General features: G+C 45.6%; 1 protein-coding gene across 1 annotated transcript; it reads left to right on the top strand.

The window, feature by feature from the left end:
- Nucleotides 1-937: 937 nt before the first annotated feature.
- On the top strand, nucleotides 938-12,566 carry Stmp1 (short transmembrane mitochondrial protein 1). The gene is made up of 3 exons (XM_036182958.1): nucleotides 938-1,048; nucleotides 10,947-11,000; nucleotides 11,649-12,566. Exons 1-3 carry the CDS (start codon nucleotides 1,034-1,036, stop codon nucleotides 11,721-11,723), a joined length of 144 nt encoding a protein of 47 aa, XP_036038851.1. The 5' UTR covers nucleotides 938-1,033; the 3' UTR covers nucleotides 11,724-12,566.
- The last annotated feature ends 2,306 nt before the right edge of the window (nucleotides 12,567-14,872 follow it).

Here is a 14,872-nt window from a genome sequence, read left to right as displayed (position 1 = left end):
AGCAATCATAAAATTAATAAAATCTTAGAAACATCTATGATCCGTTTTCTGTAGCTATACAATGCACTCCCATTTGGTTAAGTTAATATGATTTGTTTTTCTGTTTATTTTGCCATCTAGCTCGGACTGGCCTAAGAACATGCCATGTCCTGTATGCCGACTTTGAACTTGCCTCAAGCCTTCTGCCTTTGACTCCTCGGTGCTAAGATGATAGGCATGCACCGCTAGATCCAGCTATGATTTGAAACGAGAGTTTCACTTAAGCAGATAAAGTTGAATTCGAAGACTGAGAGCAAGTGAAAAGGATGGTTTCCTTGTGCTTGTGTAGGAACTGGGCAATAGTGATGGACTGGGACGGGGCCTCCCAGTGCTCACGCCCACGCTCATCTTTGGCTCCTATGTGGTAGCTAATGCAAGCTCTCCTTACACAGGCCTTTAGTGAACTTCAGCTAGATTAGGCAGTTGCTGGTGGCTGCCAGCAATCACGACTCGGATCCAGCAGTGCCAGACTCCGAAGATCTCTCTCCATCTTCTATCATGGATCTGAGGGCTCCGCTTAACTAGGCTGCATAGCACATCTGTGAGCTTTTGAAAAATGGGACTTTCGCCCCTCTTTTGTCCCAGAGTCCACTGTGGGGGCGATTAGCACGACTCTTTGCGAAGAGTCAACTGCTCACCCGCCATGGGACCCGCCACCTCACCCTCATTCGGCCTGAGTAGGCCAGGAAGCTCTAAGTCCGACTGTGTTATCACAGCTGCCAGCGTAATTGGAATAGCGTAAATTTCTGGGCCTCAGTTTTACAGAGGTCTTGGTTCAAAGAAGCCTAGGCTTGCACCTCACCCCTCCCCGCTTCCCGCGATGGCCGTGAGGGGGCGCTGCGGCACCGCGAGCCGCTTCCGGGCATGGAGAGGGCGGACCCGGGAGCAAACCGGAACCTGACGGCGGGTTCCGCCCTCGCGCTGGGGAGGAGTCCCGGAGCCGCGCTGGAGCTGAAGCCACTTTCACGCCCTCCTCGCCCTCCCCACCGACATCATGCTCCAGTTCCTGGTGAGTGGAGCCTCCGAGGATCGGGCGCCGCGGTCGCCTCGTCCTCTCGGGGTCCCGGGTCGGCGGTGCACGGCTCTGAACTTGGGGCTCGAGCCAGTCGTAGCCCCTCGGGGTAGCTCGCGCGGCTCTCCTCCGGCCGTCTCCCAAGTCCTTTGCTCCTTTGCCTGGGTTCATATGCAGTCATTCAAGTTCTGAAAACTTTGAGGTGTCAGGGAGATGGAGGCGTTTTCAAAGCCACTTACTGTCAGCTCATTGCGTAAGCCTGGTTAGTAAAAGTTTGATCAGAGAGGTCCTTCATGACTTGTCTCCTGCCCGCCCCCACCACCCCTTCCCACAGACCCCCCCCCCCCCCCATCCCCTTCTCGGCCTGATAGTTGTTGGCATTTTTGAGGCCCTAAGAGTGCCTTTCACAAGCCGGGCATTAGTCAGCCACCTCACGACGTCGGAGCGAGCGGCTCACGGAGCTCTCTAAAGACCTTTTCAGTTTGCACGCTGAGGAATGAGTCAGATGAGCCTACAAGTAACTCTAATACTCCCCCCACTTTTGGGCAGGGGAGTGTAAAATGAGAGTCAGAAGCAAATTGTCCCCTTTTGAATTATGTTTTGAATCAGTTCTTTTTAAAATTGCCTGTTGAGGATTCCAGAACTTGCCGACAGTCCAATTTTCAGATGAACGTTAAACTTGATGTTTCATCCTCTAATTCTAACAAAGCAGATGTCCTTTTTCTTTCAGATGGTCAGTGGCCACTTGGTGCTCTGGGAAGGAGTTGCTTTTAATCCAGTTAGCCCACACAGGATTGTTGACATAAACTGTCCCACAAAGACAAGCCTGCTGCAGTCTGCTCGCATTGCCTCTGGGGTTTTCCTAACCGAGCATTATTAGCTTAGGAGGCAGGGGTAATTAACAGTCGTTTACTTGTTAGGAATCACTTTTAAAAACAGTGGCTTTTTTTTTTCTTTAAGATTTATTTATTGTGTATTATGTATACAGTGTTCTGCCTGTGTGCCAGATCTCATTACAGATGGTTGTGAGCCACCATGTGGGTGCTGGGAATTGAACTCAGGACCCCTGGAAGAGCAGCCAGTGCTCTTAACCTCTGAGCCATCTCTCCAGCTCCTAAAAGCTGTGTCAACCAACTAGTGGAAGATGATATGACTGGCTTTCCCACTGCATCTGATGCTCATTGAGAACTAGGGAGAACATTAATTAAATTTGCACAACATTTTACATGTTTTTTGCTGAATGGGTGCATTTGATGTGGGACTAAACTGCTCTGTACTAACGTGGGTTTTGATTTGGGAATTCAAAATTTTCAACATTTAAGGAGAGATGCTGCAGCCTCCCATCAGATTCTTAGCACAGATGTAACTGGTCACCCACTAGGGTTCTCCTGCCCTGGGTGCGTCTCCCCTTTGTTGCTTTTGTTGGGGATAAATGGATACAGATGGGCAGAGGTAGAATCACCTTTCATGTTGTGGACTTGCTCAAACACTGATAACTTCTGCAAGTCTTCCTCTTTAAGTTAGCCATTTCATCTAGAGTTTAGACTCCATCGCACAACTTTAGTCCCAGAACTCAGAAGGCAGAGGCAGGCCAATCTCTGTGAGTTCGAAATTAGCCTGGTCTACAGCGTGAGTTCCAGGACAGCCAAGGCTACACAGAGAAACCCTGTTTTGGAAACCAAAAAAGAAAAAAAAGTTTAGACTTAAGAATCACGCTTGAATTTGTACCCTGACCTTATTATTCTCAAGCTGTGGGAGTTGGGCAAATTATTTAAATTTTCTGTGCTCCGTTTGCACTTTGTGAGGTTTCAAAAGGAGCCAGTACATTAAACACTTAAACATTGGCACTCGGGGTTGGGGATTTAGCTCAGTGGTAGAGCACTTGCCTAGCAAGCGCAAGGCCCTGGTCCTCAGCTCCGGCAAAAAAACAAAAACAAAACAAACAAAACCATTGGCACTCACTAAAGACAGAGATACTGCCCCTTATCTTTTGTAAGGTATCAGAAAGGGGAGTTGGCCTCCCACAGATGATAGGAGAGGCTTGGGTGTGATGGAATGATCCCAGTCCCAGCATGTGACCCGCCACTGCACACTTTGTAACCCTCTGAAATGTTTCCTCAGTTGTTGCCTAGGGGGCCATTGAAGAACTTGTGCATTTGATTGTGTTGCTCCTGTGTTCCTTTCTCTTCCAGTTAAAATGGCATCCATCATCCGCATTTCCACACTTCATTCCACACCTTGCCCCTAGCTCGGCTGCTGTTATTTTCAGGAACGCTTAGATGGGAAGTCAACTGTGAGCACTGTGGTAGCGGTTCACAGCACCTGTAGTTCTGCTACAGGGTCTGTTCCTCTTCCCTCTTGAGTCCACAGTGGCTGTTAACTCAAATCACATCTTCCTTAACTGTCTCCTTTAGCTGGGGGGCCTGTGCACCGGACTGCCTACGTTCTGTTGTGTTAAAACTCAGAATTGCAGAGTGAGGGTGACTGGCCGCTGCTCCCGCAGAGTGGGCCCTATCTGGGTGTAGCAGATGGGACGCTCCCTGACTCTCTAATCTTCCCTGTTTTTACTGGCTGCTTCCCTCTGCTCTTAGTTACTGTGGGTGGCTCAAGCCTGGGTCTTGAGCCGCTGTGCTCTGAATTTACCCGTAGAGAAAATGTTCTTGATCAAACTGTTTCCTTTCACATTTTCACGGATGGCTTCGAAAACTACCGAGTCCTTTTCTGTGTGTTCCATCTGTCAACCGTCAGCATGTCTTTTTCACTCTTCTCTCACTCTGCTCATCTGGATTGACTGCTCCCTCCTGCTTCCCCAATCCTTCTCCACATTATACTGCCACATTTGAAATGTTGACACAGCCTTTGGTTTCTTTCTTTTATTCTTTGTTTTATTCATTAAAACTGTTTCATTCTTGATATCGTATGCCTGACATGTGTATTCACTTGTTTACACAATCTTTTTATGTGATGTAGCAGGTGTATCTTCCATACAGCAAATTTCTTTCTTAAATCACGCCTGTCTGTCTGTCTGTCTGTCTATCTATCTATCTATCTATCTATCTATATCTTTCTCTGCACTTGTCTCTACTGTGGGTCATGCGCATGCAGAGGTCAGAAGACAGCTTTCAGGAGTTGGTTCTTCTTCCCCCATATTGGTTCTGGGGCTCAAACTCAGGTTGCCAGGCTTTGTGGCAAGGGTGTTCACCTGCCGAGCCATTTTCCAGGCCAGACCTGCTGTATATAGTCTTGACTAGGATCTTTCATGGCTCTGTGCTTCAGTCTTCCCAGGATAAATGTGGGCAATAATAGTGGTTCTATAAGGTTGTGAGGACCAAGAGTTAATGAAAGAGGTAGGATGCCACCTTTGCTGGAGGCCATGAGGTCTCCGTGGCTGACCCACCGAAGCCTGCTGTCTTCACAGTGTTGCTGGTGAGTGGTTTCCACTCTGCTCTCAGAGCGGCTGCACTAGCTGGCTGCTGTGGAATTCAGGTGTGAGCTAGAAGCGTTCTCCAGTCTGACTGACATGCTCTGCTTCTCTTCACTACTAAGGGATTTAGTTTGGGGACCTGCAAGGGACTTAGTCAATACTCGGTGATGAGTGACTTCATTTACAGTCAGTTCTCCATATTTAACTAACCATGGATGGGAAATGGTAGGAAATAATCGTGTATGTATTGCATGTATACAGTTTTTCCTTGACATTCCTAACCAGGATAGTGGGATGGACTGTCTCTGTGGTCTTAATGTTGCAGTAGGCATTGTGAGTGATGTAGAGGGTTAGGGTGAGCTGGGGGGTGTGGGTGGGTTTCTGCGCAGTAGTATAATCAACTCGAATAGCTATAGGTGTTAGTGTGTGGGGTGCCCTGGAACGGATTCCTCATTAGTGTTAGGTCTTCCTTTTTCGCTTCGTCACTACTTTTGGTTATATGATAGTTAAATGTCTGTACCAGCTTCTTGACAGCAGGGAAACCAGTACATCCTTCCCAGAAGGATTTTCATGTGCCTCTGTTGATTATTGGCAGTTAAGGAGCTGATGATTTTTCTTATTTTGTTTTCTTTCTCCATTTATCCTCTAAGCAGTATTACTGAATATAAAACATAGCTTACCTCTTTTTGGCTTTTCAAGACAGGTTCTCTCTGTGTATCCCTGGCTGTCGTAGAACTCACTTTGTAGACCAGACTGGCCGTGAACTCACAGAGCTCTGCTGACTCTGCCTCCTGAGTGCTGGAACTAAAGGCGTGTGACACCACATCCAGTCATAGCTTACCTCTTAAAGAATGCTTTTCTAGGAAGTATAGAAGGGTTTTCGTTTTTAATCCCTAGCAGGGTTGTGTTTTAATGCATAGAATATAGATATTTTTACTACTTGAAGCAGCTGTTTAAAAAGTTTAAAAAGTGAGACACAGGAATGATACTGTATGTACATGCCTCCTTGAAAGGCCTTCTGATTTCTTCTTCTTCTTTTTCTTTCTTTCTTTTTTTTTTTTTTTTTTTGGTTTTTCGAGACAGGGTTTCTCTGTGTAGCTTTGCGCCTTTCCTGGAACTTGTTTGGTAGACGAGGCTGGCCTCGAACTCACGGAGATCTGCCTGGCTCTGCCTCCCGAGTGCTGGGATTTAAAGGTGTGCACCACCACCGCCCCACTCATTTCTTCTTTTGAGTCTAAAATTTAAGAGTACTGTTACCAAGGCTGGAGTGATACTTCAGCTGTTAAGAGCCTTGGCTGCTTTACCTAAGGATGTGGGTTTGATTTGCTGTGCACACACATAGTTGTTCACAACATTTGTAACTCCAATTCTAGGGGATCTGATGACCTCTTTTGGCCTCTGTGGGACTGCACAAAAGTGGTATACATTATAAATGTAGGCAAAACACCCAGGCAGATAAAAATAAATAACACTTAAAATACTGTTATCAACTTAGCTTTTTATTAATTATAGTTAATGCATAGTTTTGAGTTGTGGATGTTTTCACCATAGACCGAATATTTTTAGGCTTCCTTTTCAATGCTAGCATGTAGCTATATTTGCTTAATTTTTTTTTAAGGTTTATTTTATTATTTTAAGTGTGTGTTTTGCGTGCGGTGTATACACACACACACACGCACACACACACATACACACACACTCACTCATGCATGTGCACACACTCACACACAGCTACACCCACCTGTTGAGGGCAGAGGCATTAGGTTCTCTGGTGAGTTACAGGCAGTTATGAGCTGCCTGATGTGGGTGTTAAGAACTGAACGCTCATCCTCTGCAGGAAGAGTCCGTGCTCTGAGCTGCTGAGCCATCTCTCCACCCTTCTTTTTAGATTCTTAAACCTTTGTCAGTAACTTGGGCTTGGGCATGCTATTTTTGAAACTATGTAATTTGATGAGTCATAGTTTGAACTTGTCAGCCGCTTTGGGTTCTTGCCAGGAGCCATCCCCAGGTAAAGGTTATAGTTTTTTTTTGTTGATCTCCAGACACTACAACTTTCTGAAGGGGATGGGCTTGAGCAAATGGCCAAATGCATCCTTCTAGAGTGATCTTTGTTGCTTTTAACAGTACTTTCTGAATGCTAATGGATAAAGTATTGCTGACTGATCTGTCTAAAATTCAGAATACTTTTAGATTTCTTATGTGCAGACTGTGCCATTTTCTGCCTGGTTTTCTTTCTTTCTTTCTTTCTTTCTTTCTTTCTTTCTTTCTTTCTTTCTTTCTTTCTCTTTTTTGAGCTGAATCCCCAACCCCTGGTTTTCTTTTGTTCCTCTGGCATTTCATTCTTTCTAACAAAGTCCTGTTTGGAAGCCATGAAGTTGTCTTTGGTTTCTTCCATTTCATCCCAGGTAGCTGACTTTATTTTACCAAATTTTGGTGTTCTCTCTCTCTGGCATTGAGATAAAAGTCACCCAGCTAATGTCTAACCAGTGGTTTTGGTGTGCTCCAAGATTGTGTAGCCATCCCTCTGTTTTATATAAAAAAGAAACTGTGTAATGTTAGGATCATTTCTCATCCCCCCACCCCCAGCCCAGACAGTCCCTGGTTTATTTTCTGTCACTGTGTCCTCTCAGATGTCCTGCTGGTGCCCCAGTCATGGAGATCCTGTGGTGTGGTTCTGTAGGACCTGTCCCTTCGTGTGCTCTAGCAGCTCATAGATAGGGTAGGTGTTGGGGTGGGCCAAAACTCAACCCTGGATCTGGGTTTGGTCAGCTGAGTTGGTCAGCCTGGGTCTCCATCGAACCTTCCCTCCCCCAGTGTCCCCCACTCCCCTGTGAGGGATGAGCCAGCTCCCTCACACTCACACCACTACCTACACTATTGCTGTGGCTAGCTCTCCCATGTGGTGGCCTGTGAGGGGTAGGGCTAGCTCTCCATGGCTGCTGAAGGCCCAGGCCAGCTCAGTACTGTGCTAGGACATCAACATGGCTTCAGGCAGCAGCCCAGACCACAGTCATCCGAATGCCCTTGGGTGGTAACATAGACCTCAGACCATCTGCAGTAGGGCCAAGGACCAAGGACCCAGACATGGCCCCTGGTTGAAGCAGGGTTTAGACATCACCATGGACTCCGGTGGCAGTGCAGGCCACTCAGATTAGCATGAATTCAGGTGGCAGCCCAGACCACAGACGTCTGCATGGCCTTTGATGTTAACATTGGCCACAGACATCAACACAGACTCTGGCTGCAGTAGGACCATGGACGCAGACATGACCCTGGTGTTGGGGTGGGAGGTGATGGTGGCAGCCCAGGCCCATAGAGCACCGTGGCCTCTGGTGGCAGCATAGGCCACACAGGTCAGTTTGGCCCTGGGTGAGAGCATGTCCCCGTCCCCGTCCCCCCCCCCCGTGCCCCCCCCATCCCCCCGACATCAACATGGCCTCAGGTGGCAGCCCAGACCAGGGACATCCTACTGACTCTTGGTGACAACACTGTCCATGGACATGGACATCATCACAGGCTGCAGTAGGGCCACAGACCCAGACATGGCCCTCAGTGGCAGCCCGGCACGTCATGGCCTCAGGCGGCTGCACAGGCTCCTCACATCTGCCTGCTCTAGTTCCACCTCTCCACAGCACATGCACGGCTCCACTTCTCTCTCCCATCTCGCCACCGAGTCCTCCAGCTTTCCCATCTCTCCATCACACACTTGTTGATTGTAGTGCGCCTGCCATTCTGTGCCGGGAGTGGGGGTGGGGGGGGGGGTGGGGGTGGCTGGGTTTCTTCTGGTTTTTGTTTTTGTTTTGTTTTGTTTTTTCAGTAAAGTCATCTTAGCGGGTGTGCCATGGTTCTTTGTGGTTTTGATTTGCAGTTCCTCAACAACTAACTGATGTCAGGCGTCTCATGGGCTTGTTGACTGTGTATCTTTGGAGAAATCCACTCAAGGCTTTTGCCCATTTTTTAAATTGAATTGTTTTTTTGTCATTTAAATGTGAAAGATCTTTATTCTGGATACAAATACTAACAGATATATGATTTGCAAATAATTCTCTTCTGTGGTTTGTCCGTTCTCTTTGGTATTATTTGAAAGGCAGACATTTTAAAGTTTTTATTTATTTTGTGTGTGTGGTGTATGTGTGTATGTACTCATGAGTATATGCAGGTCTGCTTGCCTGGGCATGTGGATGTGGAGGCAAGAGGTCAAGTGTAGATTTTATTTTTCCTGCCTGTCGACATCTCCTGAACAGTATGCATATTTTCCTGACCTCCCGGTGTCCTCCATTTCTTTGAGAAGTGACACTTCTCAGATTGGGCTGTGTATCATATTCAAAATGTCTTATTGTTAGATCTGATGGTATTCTGGAACTGGAACAGGGTGCCATTTATAGAGGCCCATGGGTTTTGTTTTGTTTTGTATTTTAAAATAACTGTGCCCCAATGCTTGGTGACGTTGCCAAGATAGAGCCACACTAGATAGCCTGTGTTTATTTTGAGACATACATAGTAAGAACCAGGAATTTCAAGTCGGAGCTGGAACATTTCGGTGGTAGGCTATTTTAAGAGACGGGAAGCTCAGCTCAGCAAGGCTGGGCAGGTTGAGTGGCTCACCTGAAGGCACACAGATGCTGGCACACAACCAGAGTTCTCGTGCTCCTGTTCCTTGATGTTTTCTCAGTCCCATTTTCCTTCTGGGAGATATTAGGATTAGTATCCTCAAAGGACTTTTTCCCCCTCTTCCTTTTAAACTTTGTCTCAAATGTAATTATCTTTCTGGATTTCAAGAACTTGTGGTTTGAATCTAGTGTAGTGGGGGAAAAAAGGAATTCTGCTTCTTGGTGCCAGCTTGGTAAGGATTTTTTAAAAGCATCAGAAAATGGTCAGCAATGAGAAACTAGATAGCCTTGTTTGTGTTTCTTGCTAGCAACAAACCAATTTAAAATTCTCTTGGAGTTTAAAGGCTAAGGACAGGTAAGACCCAGTTGTGGCTTCCCCTTTAGGGTTTGCTTTCACTGTTCCAGTTGGAGGTGCCAGTAGGGCCCTGGAGTGCGGGTGCCCGCAGAGGGCGGATACGGTGTTGGTTCCCTGGAGCTGGACTCAGTTGTGAGCTGACGAACATGGGTGGTGAGAACTGAACTCTGGTTCTCTGCAAGAGTGCTCTTAACTACTGAGCCATCTCTCCATCGCCCAATCTGTATCCTTGCCCTCTCTGCATCTGGATACCTCATGTGTGATTGATGATACAGTAAGTGCTGTTCTTTGATTTCTGTTTTAACTTCTCTTCTGAGACTGAGCAGAAGCAACACTGTCTCAACAAAATAATGGGGGAAAAGGTAGACGCCAATTTGAATTTATTAAGTCAGAAATTAGCCTGAAGTTGTGAGCTCTGATGTAAAAAGGTCCCTGGAGGAAAACAGAGCTATCATCATTAAAACGCAAAGCTGAGAGACTTAATCCCTGTGTGTATAGGGAGTACCCGAGATTTTCAGGAAAGTCTCACCCAGTGGGATAAACAGTTACAGCTCTCTAAAAGTTGTTCTTGTCCCTTTTGTTGTTGAGTGGGAGCCATGGTCCCCAGAGACCTCAAGTGTCCCGCCCTTTAGTCCCCACCCTTTAGTCCCCGCCCTTTAGTCCCTGCCCTTGGCATTGTGCTGGGCTCACTGATGTGTCAGAGTTTCCCGTTCTTTCTGCCCTTGTGGATCTGAGTTTCTGAGTAACTCATGTTGTCCTGTGCTGCTCTTGTGAATAACCCAGGGCAGACCACTATCGTTCTTTTGAAATACGGAGACTGAACTCTGAGACTTCCTTTATTTTCTAAACTTCTTTGATTCAGATGATTTTTGTTGCTGTTGTTTGTTGTTTTGTGACCAAGTCTTGCCGTGTAGGTGTGGGATGGAACTCTTGCTCTGTACCTGGGACTGTCTGTGTAGACCAGAATGGGCTCTCACTGTCAAGGATCCTCCTGCCTCAGTCTCCTGAATGCTGGGATGGCAAGTGTGAGCCACCATGTCCCGCTCCAGTGGGTGTTTGTAACTGAGTACTTTTTATTAGCTGTAGACAGGAGTAACAGCACCTGCAACAAATTAGCAAAAGGGGAAACCAAGTAGTGTCCAGTGACAAAATCGGAACCTTGCCTGGGTTTCTGTACCTCCATTCAGGACTGTATGGGGGCTTGTTAGGAGATAAGGGAAACTTACTCATAGCTACCATTTATTCTGTCCTGGGTTCTCTAATGTCAGTGCATGGCATGTGCAAGTGTGTGTGTGTGTGTGTGTGTGTGTGTGTGTGTGTGTGTGTGTGTGTGTGATTGTTTCATAGAAGAGAGATGTGACTCCTGCATTGTATGCAATCCTCCACTGAGCACCTGAGCATTCACCTGCCATGCATCTTGGGAAGATGTAGTCAGTGTGTTTGGCCCGGTCTCAGGCTCATCATGGATTTTGTCTGCAGTATAACTCTCCTGTTCTGTTGTTTCAGCTTGGATTTACTTTGGGCAACGTGGTTGGAATGTATCTGGCCCAGAACTATGACGTAAGTAGTCATATTCACATCTTTCTTGGATCTCTGTAACTGTTTCGTGAAGTTTGCCTACTATCATAAATGAGGTCCTTAATTTTATAGAAAGTTTTCCTGTTGTTTGAAAAAGTAATTGAACTCACAGAAGCCTGTATGTCCCCATATCATGACAAGAGAATTGGAGATGTGGATTTATAGAGTGTGGTTCATGTAAGGAAGACAGTTTGGTGGAGTGGGGAGTTACATCAACCTTACTGTAGGGATGAGGGGTGGAAAACTGGATGTCACAACCGGATGAGGAACCTAAAAGGTATCTTAGAAAGACAAGGATTATATTTTCTTGTGTCTAGTGTAGGATTCCCATCACTAGGATCTAGTTTTCTAGTCAGGGACTTTATTGCCTTGCCATTTGTTGCAAATAGATATGTATCTTTTAGTTGGCACTGGGTTGAAGGACTGAGTTGGGCCTGGCTTTCAGAGAGGGCACATAAAACGTAACACTGATAGCTTTTGTATGCAGGGCTGAAGCAAAGAAAAACCACTATTGAGCAGGTCTCCTCCAGAGGAAGCCAAAACCTTGCAAAGGCATTATTAAAAGAAGAAACACGAAAGAATATTGGTTAGGTAGATGCTAAATTATAATGCTCCCCTTTTCTTTTAAAGATGCCGAACATGTCGAAAAAACTTGAAGAGATTAAAAAGGACCTGGAAGCCAAGAAGAAACCGCCTAGTTCCTGACACTGCCCGGCACTGTACTCCGGACCCACCAGCACCCTCTGGAGGGGCCTGCCTCCTTCATAGCCGCATCCCAAAGCTGTGTTCCTCTTCAGCCTCAGACCCTGCCACCATGGGGCCAGAAGTCGGGTTTCCTTGCATTTCCAGCCGCTTCCCTTCCTCCCGTAACTTCCGTCCAGCTGCATCTGAGTCCTAAGAAAGACTGGAATTATAATGCTAGGTTAGCAAACACAATCTTTCTTAGTGCCGCTCACCACCCGTTGTCAAGAGAAAAGAAACGAATGAGTTTGGATAGCTGATTTCACTGTCTACCAGTCGATCAGGAGCTTGTTAGATGTTTGTTACTGAATTTTGTTGTCAAAGTAATTAAAATCAGTACATTCAAGCCAGTTTCTGATGAATTATCCATTTATTTTGTTATCAAGGAGCTCCATGATTGATAATTTAACCAATAAATCATTTGCTTGTCATTAACCAAGAAACTGAATTCTATAAGAACTGGGAAATTTTAAACGTGCAAAATAATTGTTGTCTGAGTAGAGTTCAGTCTATTTAGTCCGAGAGTTCTTTAATGATATATTTGCTCTGACTCTGCCATCAAAACAACCATTCTTTATGAGTGCACTCAACATTATGTGATAGGTGGGTAAGTGAGAAGCTGTTGACAAAAGAATGATAAACATTAAAGTATGCACTAACTGTATAGCTTTATAGCTATTCCCCCTAAGAGAAATGTGGTCCGAATGTGTGATAGAATGAGACCATGGGGAACATCTGCTTTTTTCTACAGCTGAAGCACCCCCACCCCAGTGAGAATGGATCATCAAGCATTATCATCATCATCATTTTTTTTTTTAAAGACAGTCTCCCTGTGTTACCCAGGGTGTCCTTGAACTCCTGGGCTCAAGCAATCCTCCTGCCTCAGCTTCTGGGTGCTGGGACAGTCCTCCCTGTGTTGCCCAGGGTGTCCTTGAACTCTTAGGCTCAAGCAGTCATCCTGCCTCAGCCCCAGTTGCTGGGATTACAGGTGTGCACCACAGTATCTGGCCTAGTCCATCATTTTTTTAAGTAAAAATATTCTAAAGGTAACTGTTGCACAGGAGGTGATAGGAAGTGATTTCACACGAAGGTTCTTTGTGGTGTTTCTTGTTCCCAGGTATGGTTCTTCAGGCAATTCCCAGTTTCTTGTGTACCTTTGAGAAAGTGTCTAAACACACATGTGTGTTTGGTTTGTTTACACAGTACTCTTCTGCCTTCTGCCTCTTCCTCTCCTTTTATTTTTGTTTGACACAGAGTGTTAAGCCCATGCTTTATAGTCAAGGATGAATTTGAACTTCTGATCCTTCTGCCTCTGCTTCCCAGGTGCAAGGATTATAGGTGTGTACCACCATGTGCAGCTGCTCTTTTTAAAGTTCTTTTCTCTTTCCTTTTCTTTTATTTCATTTGTTTGCTTTTTTGAGACAGGATCTCATTATGTAGCCCTGGCTGGCCTGGAACTCGCTATGTAGACCAGGCTGGTCTCATACTCACAGAGATCCACCTGCCTCTGCCTCCCAGAGTGCTGGGATTACAGGTGTGCTCCATCATGCCTGACTTGCTTTTTATTCTTAATGGAACATATTCCATGTCAGTATGTTAAGAACAAGGAAACTTACCCCTCTGTTTGCTATGTAAGATTCTACTGAATGAGGGTTGGGGATTTAGCTCAGTGGTAGAGTGCTTGCCTAGCAAGCGCAAGGCCCTGGGTTCGATCCTCAGCTCAAAAAAAAAAGATTCTATTGAATGGATATTTTGTGATTGAATGTGCACCTGATGAATGTTTAGGTGGTTCTTTGGCTGCTGTGGTGATAGCCACGGACCTGCTATCCATATCCACTCAGAGTGTACCTATAAGACAAAGCCCTAAAAGTCTAGTCTGCATGAAGACAGAATTGTTCCAGAGGGCTTGTTGGGCAGCTTCTCCGACAGTGCCTTTCGGAAGATACTTCAGTGGACAACAGCTGCAGGGGTTACCTGTTTTCAGAAAGGGATGGCACCAATCCCATGTGGGAGTCAACATGGCGCTCATACTTAGAAGTGCATTTTATCCCTGTAAAAGTCATTTTTTGATGGGAGACAGAGGAAGAGCAAATTATGGTTTGGCTTCTCCCTAGCAGTGGGGAGTGGGCAAGTGGTGTGTTCTTCTGAAATTTTGTAACACCTACCTCATGAAGGTTTCATGAGAAACAGTTGAGATGATGTATGTGCTCTGTTATACTGTGCTTTGCAAACTATTCAATAAATAGCAGATATTAGTTGAAACATGCTGCTTTGAGCCATACTACTTTCGTGTTTCTACAGTCACTTTGGAACCAGATCATGAATTGCATAGAATGTGGTGGTGTTCTGTGGTTAGTCTATTGGATATTAATGAAAGTATGCAGTATCCGGTATCCACTGTCCTTGTACTGCCCGGCTCACAAGATTTGATTGCGAGTGACTAGGTCCTTAGCAGAATAAACTACAGCCTCAAAAGAAAATATTCAGGATATTCAGAATGCTAGGTAAAGGCTTACTTAGCAAGCTTTTGGCAAGGAACCGCCATGACAGCATTGTTGTATGGGTAGCTGCTTTGGAGGTGATGGACCTTTAGATATATTAGGAGATTAGGTTTTTATATAAAGAAAGACTTATTCATATTATTTTTAAAAGGTTTATTTTATGTGTATGAATGCTCTTTTTGCATGGCTTGATGTCAGAATAGTGCATCAGATCCCATTACAGATGGTTGTGAGCCACCATGTGCTTGCTGGGAATTGAACTCAGGACCTCTGGAAGAGCAGCCAGTGCTCTTAACTGCTGAGCCATCTCTCCAGCTCCTATTCATATTATTTTTAATTATGTGTGTCTGCATGTGTGCTGCAAGCCGCAGAAATATGAAGTAAGATTTCAGCTGACAATGGCAAAAGCTAATAACCTGGGAGAGCAGGCTCTTCCAGAGGATAAAGTCAAGCCTCAAGGAGTATTGGTGATATTGGCTTCTGAATGTGTTAGCTGTTTCCTGCAGTGAAGTTCTTGTGTGCTATTGTAGCTTCCCCATTTGATTCTTTCCCCAAGAACTTCTAACAGTGTGGTTGATCATTCATTGGCACAATTTCCCCTATACAATTGGG

Source organism: Onychomys torridus, chromosome 3 (assembly GCF_903995425.1).
Source record: "Onychomys torridus chromosome 3, mOncTor1.1, whole genome shotgun sequence".
In the NCBI taxonomy this organism is placed as follows: domain Eukaryota; kingdom Metazoa; phylum Chordata; class Mammalia; order Rodentia; family Cricetidae; genus Onychomys; species Onychomys torridus.
Note: the sequence above shows the minus strand (reverse complement) of the source record. Positions and strands in the feature narration are given on the sequence as shown.

Excerpts from the sequence above, each read along its gene's own strand:
- Stmp1 (XM_036182958.1), top strand. Across the intron at positions 11,001-11,648 it reads ATCTGGCCCAGAACTATGAC|ATGCCGAACATGTCGAAAAA; the intron begins GTAAGTAGTCAT and ends TTTCTTTTAAAG.